At 32.7% G+C, this 6,839-nt stretch overlaps 2 protein-coding genes across 3 annotated transcripts; one reads left to right on the forward strand and one right to left on the reverse strand.

Annotated features, from left to right (window-relative positions):
• The first annotated feature begins 718 nt into the window (after positions 1-718).
• Positions 719-5,459, forward strand: LOC108770914 (uncharacterized). Of its 2 annotated transcripts, XM_018522674.1 has the most exons (8): positions 719-805; positions 1,705-1,866; positions 1,948-2,177; positions 2,257-4,081; positions 4,154-4,252; positions 4,374-4,408; positions 4,492-5,033; positions 5,143-5,249. In XM_018522674.1, the coding sequence occupies exons 1-8, from the start codon at positions 726-728 to the stop codon at positions 5,167-5,169; spliced, it is 3,000 nt and encodes a 999-aa protein (XP_018378176.1). In that variant the 5' UTR covers positions 719-725; the 3' UTR covers positions 5,170-5,249. The 2 variants fall into 2 exon arrangements, with proteins under 2 accessions (XP_018378176.1, XP_018378175.1); XM_018522673.1 differs by having other exon boundaries at positions 4,492-5,459.
• A 346-nt stretch (positions 5,460-5,805) lies between these two features.
• On the reverse strand, positions 5,806-6,790 carry mRpL42 (mitochondrial ribosomal protein L42). Its single transcript, XM_018522713.1, has 2 exons — positions 6,657-6,790; positions 5,806-6,260 (listed from the first exon to the last, which is right to left on the reverse strand). Exon 2 carries the CDS (start codon positions 6,258-6,260, stop codon positions 5,907-5,909), a length of 354 nt encoding a protein of 117 aa, XP_018378215.1. The 5' UTR covers positions 6,657-6,790; the 3' UTR covers positions 5,806-5,906.
• Between the last annotated feature and the right edge of the window lie 49 nt (positions 6,791-6,839).

Here is a 6,839-nt window from a genome sequence, read left to right on the forward strand (position 1 = left end):
TAAGTCTGGATTTACACCTACAATAGGTGTTTTAAGCCTTAGGGTCGATCTCACCAATTCCGATTAGCTAATTGGTCGATTGTTACATTGGAACTAACTAATCGCATTTGCTGTTCAGCAGAATTGACCAATCGTAGTTGACACTTAATCGACCGATTAGCTTAATCGGAGTTGAGACCGGGCCTTAAGGCTGAGTTTCCACTGAGCGCGTCACGCGTCGCGTCGTCGAAGGAGAGAAAGAGAGGGGTTGTGTATTTACATAATCTTATCTCTTTCTCTCTTTCATGATGCGACGCGTGACGCGCTCAGTAGAAACTCAGCCTAAGCCGTAAGAAATTGACCAACTACAATCGAGTGTGAGGAGAATAATTGATTGTGATTCGTCCATTCCTTATGGCTTAAAACTTAAAAATCTATTGTAGATCCAAGGTAATAAACTTGCAACGTCCTGTATTTATAGCCTTCTCTAAATTTACCGTCGATGTTTTTGTTACACGAAGTTTGAATCTTGATTTGTTTGGAGCGACTCTCGAAAGTAGCGAACGAATTTGCGTTGGTCGACCGGTATTGTTACTCCACTTTGCTATGTCGTACTTTATTGTGTGTAACGATAATAATATAAGAAAAGCAAACGACTGTCGCACTTAAAGCGTACTGTTATGTGGAAAGTGTCTTGACGAATGACGGATATTATTATATTATAATTAGACACTTTGAACAAGATAATGTTGCCGACTCCAAAAACAAAAGGTGGCCTATTTTTGGCTTCATCCCTCTGCGACGGACTTGAGGACAATAATATGAGGTACAAAATAATTATTAGATATACAGAGTGCCTCAAAAGTTTTTGCCAATCGCTTTTGTGTAGATAGAACGGACTAAACTGAGTCGAAAAGTCCTCTACCATTTTGCAATCTTCGCAATAATTACCATGATATTAATTACTAAAAATTGCAAAATATTAGTCTTGAATAATTTTTTACTCAAATACTATGAACTTTATAGAAAAGCTACAAGAGACAAAAATCATTAATTTTCTTCTTACAAAGTTCTAGGAAATTTTTCAGAATTTTTTATCAACTTTTTAGTACTGCATTTTCTTATTTTTACCAACATGAGAAAATACGGTATTAAAAAATTCTGGAAAAATTCTCAGAACTTTATGAGAAGAAAATAAATGATTTTTGTCTCTTGCAGCTTTTCTATAAAATTTATAGTATTTGAGTAAAAAATTATTCAAACCAATATTTGGCAATTTTTAGTAATTAATATCTTGTTAACTACTGCGAAAATTGCAAAATAGTAGAGGACTTTTTGACTCAGTTTAGTCCGCTCTATCTACACAAAAGTGATTGGCAAAAAAGTTTGGGATACCCTGCATAAATTTCCATAATTGTACTTGCTTTCTTAAGGAAGTATTAAAAGATTATCAACCCTCCGTTTGCAGTCTGAATTTTTTATTTGACGTAAGCAACATTTTGTTCTCCAATTTCTGTATTTCTGCTCAAATTTCAATTTTTGTTAAATAAAGATTTTAACATTTGAGTTAAGAAACTGTTTGATCACGTAATGGAGAAGTTGAAAAGTAATCCTGAATTTTCCTACATTCTTTGAAAGCCTAGAATAGTAAAAAAAGACCCAGATTGTAGATAGGAATAAAAATTGATTGGAGATGATTAATTTGACTTAAAAATCTTTTCTTAGACAAGTTGTAACCCTTTTGCTAAATAAAGGTGCGGATCCTAATGTCTTGATTCCAATACACGGAGTTACTCCGTTTCACTTAGTTATCGGCAATGATTCAGAAGAATTCGCAGAAGACGTGACTAAACTATTCCTACGTCACGGTGGCAATCCCAATGTGAGGTATAATCTAAATTATAATTATTATGATCCTTTGTATTTATGCAAACGCAAGTGAAACAAGTGCAATATACATACTCTTAGATCAAATGACGGAATGACTCCGGTTCACGTAGCAGCAGCTTGGGGCAGAATAAACATATTGCAGTTACTTCTGGCAAATGGTGGTGATCCATTACGTCTGGACAACGATGGACGAAGTCCGTTTCACTATGCCTTTGACGGAAAATATTTTAATGTTGTAACGATGCTTGCAAATTATTGTGAGAGTACTCAAAACGAGGATGACAAACCAAAGTACAATATGATGCTGGGTAAGTAATCTCTACACTCACTTGATTCATTCAGATAATTTCAAATTACTATTTATTATCTTTGCTTTTAATATTGCAGACAAAGTTTTAGTTACTAACGGGGATGTAATCGCCGAATACATTGTGTCGAAAGATACGGTATTAGATGAAGACGACATGGCACAGAAGAGTGAGCTTACCAATTCTTCCAATTACAATCAAAACTCTTCCTCGATGATCGTAGACTTAAGCCGTACGCCAGATGTACGTGCTGCTATTGAAACCAAGTACAAATTATTAAATAATTCAAGTGAATGCTCCTCTAGTATTAATCATGCACCGACTGCTAAAATACAGAATAACGTTTTGCGAACTGGTAAGAAAGAAATGCCGAATTGCTCGTTTGTCGATCTCGATTTTGACTTTGCAAATCTATATCTTTCCGATGTCATGCAAAAAGAAAAATGCCTTGTCAGTCAAATTATTAATCATCTCTCGTCATCATTAACAAGTAGTTGCTCTATTAACGAGACCTTGCACAATAAAACAAACAAGCAAGAGGAAAGCACTATTACAACAAGCAATTCTAACACGTCATTTAATGACAGACTGTATTTAATGAAAAATGTAGGTGCACATTATAAATGTCATAAAAAATCAAAGAATTCTCCATTTAAAACAAAGAATAGTAAAGATATTTTAAAACCTATTACTCCAAATATGAGAAAACAATATTTAAAGTATAGCAGACAAAGCACTTCCAAGAACAAATGCAAAGATATCTCCGACAAAATTTCTTTAACACCAACTCGTACATTGGATAATTCCATCATCAGTATGTCACCGAACTTTAATACACCTAGTCACAGAAAGAGAAGAAATGCTTGTAGATTTCCATTAACACCGTCGCATATTTGCAATGATTCTATTGTTACCAAGTCGCCTAATTTTACACCGGTTTGTACGGGGAAAAAAAATTTAACAAAGACGTCACATGAAGATTCCCTGAATGTATTCAAGAAGTGCAAAACTGAGATGCAATATCCTGAATGTAATTGGTATAAAAAACATGTAGCTCAATCAACACCAAGAAGAATTAAGAAACGATCGATATACAAGTTTCATTCTGGCCGAAAAAGATTTAAACCTTATCGATATGAAAGCGATGTCACTTCTGATGAATTTATTTCTAATAATATATTAAAGCCAATTGATTTAGATAAAACAATTTTTTCTGATACAACTCGCTACGATATTCTAGATAAGAGTAGTGAACATTCATTATTAAATTTTAACAAACCTATAAAAATAGAACAAGATCAACATAAAAATAATTTGGCAGTAAAATTGGATGAAGAAAGATACGACGAGACCGATAATAACAGTGACGCAAATCTTTTAGATACAAATAGCAGTTTTAATCAAATTGAAAAAGAGAACGAACCTGTTAGCAATTTTAGCAATGATAAAAAATATGCCAAATCTGGAAATAATGAAATAAACACCGAATTTATAACAATCAGAAAAAAATTTGTTATTGATAAAGCACTGGAAAAACCAGTAGACACTAATATAAAATCTACATGTACAACTGAATCTGATTCATTGCATAAGGAAAATTTCGTAGATTGCGTTGGTTGTGATACTAAGAAATTATTAAATGAAGATTTAAATATTAATATAAGCAAGACTTGTAATTTACATGCAAAAAATTGGTATGGTAATAGGTTTCACTTATCTCCGGTATATAAATCGCTTATAGAAAATAATTCAATCCCTGCTATGAATTTACCTATACAATGTAAGAAAAAAATTTATGTACTCGGCTCTCAAAAATCATATTCTTCAAGAAGTACTGATTCTAAGGGAACAGAAGGTTTATTAAAAGCAAAAGAATTAGATGTGTGTAATGCTCAAAATAATTCGTAAGTACAGCACAGTATACTTTAAAAACGACATCAATGAAAGAATAATTATTTGATTGTTACGAATTTTAGATCTCTGCTTTCATATGTCAGTACCCAAGAGTATAAATATGAAGATCCAGAAGAAGGTGTAATTTTATTAGAACGGCGACTTTGTGTTACTCCATTTAGGTGAGTTTACAATTACAATTTTTACTTCATAATCTATATTAAGTTGAATCATTGAATCATATCGCATCTCTGCAAAAGAAAAGTCAAGAAATTTATCTTATCAAACTTATCAATTTTTCAGTTCTGATAGTGAATATGTTGGAAGCAAAATGGCTGGTAAGCTACAAATAATTTCAATGTTATTGTTAAATACAGGATTATTATATCGATAGAATTAAAAAATAATTTGCTTATTACAGGTGTTTCAAGTACATCCACTTCTCAAAGTTTACCAGAAGAGATACTGTTTATCGACGATGTTGCTCTTAGACAAGAACTTAGGCAGCTTGGCGATCAACCTGGTCCAATCACTAATACAACTAGACAGCTCTATCAAAAACGTCTTTTACGTTTAAGAAATATCAGGGATGCCAATTCTGTTTCATTCATACCAAATCTGCAGAGTTCTCCAAGAAATCAGATTTCAAAGCTGGACAAAATCAAATCTTATTTGGAGCTTGGAGATTGGTTAAATCATCTGGATACCTATAGAAGCATGGAGAAGCAAGTATTTCAAGAATTTGTATCGCCAGATCCGTCTCGGAGATGGCGTGAAGGCACATCAAAAACATCTTTCACATATCTGCTGCTAGACCCGCGTATAACGCAGGATCTGCCAAATCGCAGTGTTCACCTTACAGAATCGGAAGTTTGGTCAATCTTCCTTAATGCTATATTTTATATTGGTAAAGGCAAACGTTCCAGACCTTATTCTCATCTCTATGATGCTTTCAAGATGTGGGTGGGTGGTGGTAACAATACAAATAGAAAAATCAATTGCATTCTCAATATATGGAACAGTAATTGTGGTGTGATCTGTTTGCATGTTTTTCAAAATATTATTCCAGTAGAGGCTTACACAAGAGAAGCTGCCATGATAGATGCGATAGGAAAGGAATATTTGAAAAACTCTATAGGTGGGAAGTATTATGGTATCGCGGCAACGTGGAGCATACAACAGAAACAGAAATTTGGTAGATACTTATTATACAAAGCTTTACAAATTTTTATACACGAAGGAGAGAATCAGCTTTCCCCTTGCCATTTATAATACAAGCAAAATAAGATAGATGCAATACAACAAATCAATTTTAATATCGCGCTAGACTTTATCTAAATAGATACAAATATATTGTATATTAATTTTTGATGCACAGATAGAAATGTGATGACATAGTATTAATTAAAGTTTGCAGAATATGTAATTATGTGCAATTTGATAAAGTAAATAATATATAGAAATGTATACAAAATATTTTTAATACAGTAAATGTTTAGTGCAAAATTAGTGCTTCGAGTTAAGAGAAAATTAAGCTAAAAGTAAAACATTAAAATAATATATATCTAATAGTGTAACGTAATTGCCTGATAAAAACATATATTTATTTAATTTATAACATAAAAAAATGTAAAATCATATTAAGTGATATTGTATTTAAATTCTAAAAAAAAAAAACATGTGAAGTATATATGTAAGCAATTATTTATACAGACAGATATAACAATTATCTTTGTACATTTATTGATATACGTTTTGGAGAATATAACTACATATGTAAAGTGAATTAAATACGGTACTTTTTCACCAAGAAACGTTTCGGATTCTTGTTGAATGTTACAAGTATGGCCTGTCAGGTTCAGTATCTTTTGCTTTCTTATCTCTGGTCCTAGGATACCACTTGTGCTTGGTAGTATATGTAACTTTCGCTAATTCTTCCACAACCTGATATTCCTTCTTTTTCCTAAACATCTCAGTGATTTCTTTGTTTCCAATACACAGTACAGAAGTGTTGGGCTTTTCTTCGGGCAGAGGTAAGGAACACTCGTATGGAAATGCTTTCTCCGGATGCCAGCAGACAACCATACAATTGTCCTCCGTAAATATTACCGCTTCTGAGGGTAGAGTACTGTATTTGACTTGTCTCGCAGAGCGGATGCAAGCTCGGATCGTGCATAACATAGGATTCATCTACCATAACAAATCGCAATTAATAACACACAGTATGAATAAATTTTTCATATATATTTTATATTTTAACTCGTCAACAAGTAATTGCCTAGTTTACATCATACTTGATATGGGTACCACTAGTAACTTTCTATTGAATTCTCTTAATTTTGGTGTTACGTGTAAACGTATCCATGATATATGTATTTAATCAATCATTTTGATGCATATTGTACCAATTTAGTTCATCATTCTTTAAATACATTGCTGAAATTAAAATAATTTAATAGACAGTTACTAGTTCATACGCGTATCAAGTGCACTATGTAAACTAGGTCAATGAGCCTGGTTAATCGCGCAACAACAATCTTTGGTGATAATATTCTGTAATTTTAAACAATAATACGCAATTTATACCTCGCAGTGTTTCAGTCTTGCCTTTCAATTTATATTTTCGTAGATTTTTCTGAGGATGAAAATTCGACTTGAACATCAGATTTTAACCTCAAATCACTACGTATTTTTATGTGTAATTGTATACGAACTGCTTTTCTGCAAAGCCGGTTCTACAAGGTGCAAGCCGATCGCAAGTTTATTGCG

Source organism: Trachymyrmex cornetzi, unplaced genomic scaffold (assembly GCF_001594075.2).
Source record: "Trachymyrmex cornetzi isolate Tcor2-1 unplaced genomic scaffold, Tcor1.1 scaffold138, whole genome shotgun sequence".
In the NCBI taxonomy this organism is placed as follows: domain Eukaryota; kingdom Metazoa; phylum Arthropoda; class Insecta; order Hymenoptera; family Formicidae; genus Trachymyrmex; species Trachymyrmex cornetzi.

What these genes read in the sequence shown, in the direction of transcription:
- LOC108770914 (XM_018522673.1), top strand. Translation starts at nt 726, where the DNA reads ATGTTGCCGACTCCAAAAACAAAAGGTGGCCTATTTTTGGCTTCATCC. An exon ending in GGTGGCAATCCCAATGTGAG is followed by an intron (nt 1,867 to 1,947) that starts GTATAATCTAAA and finishes ACATACTCTTAG; the next exon opens with ATCAAATGACGGAATGACTC. An exon ending in AAAGTACAATATGATGCTGG is followed by an intron (nt 2,178 to 2,256) that starts GTAAGTAATCTC and finishes TTAATATTGCAG; the next exon opens with ACAAAGTTTTAGTTACTAAC.
- mRpL42 (XM_018522713.1), bottom strand. Translation starts at nt 6,260, where the DNA reads ATGAATCCTATGTTATGCACGATCCGAGCTTGCATCCGCTCTGCGAGA.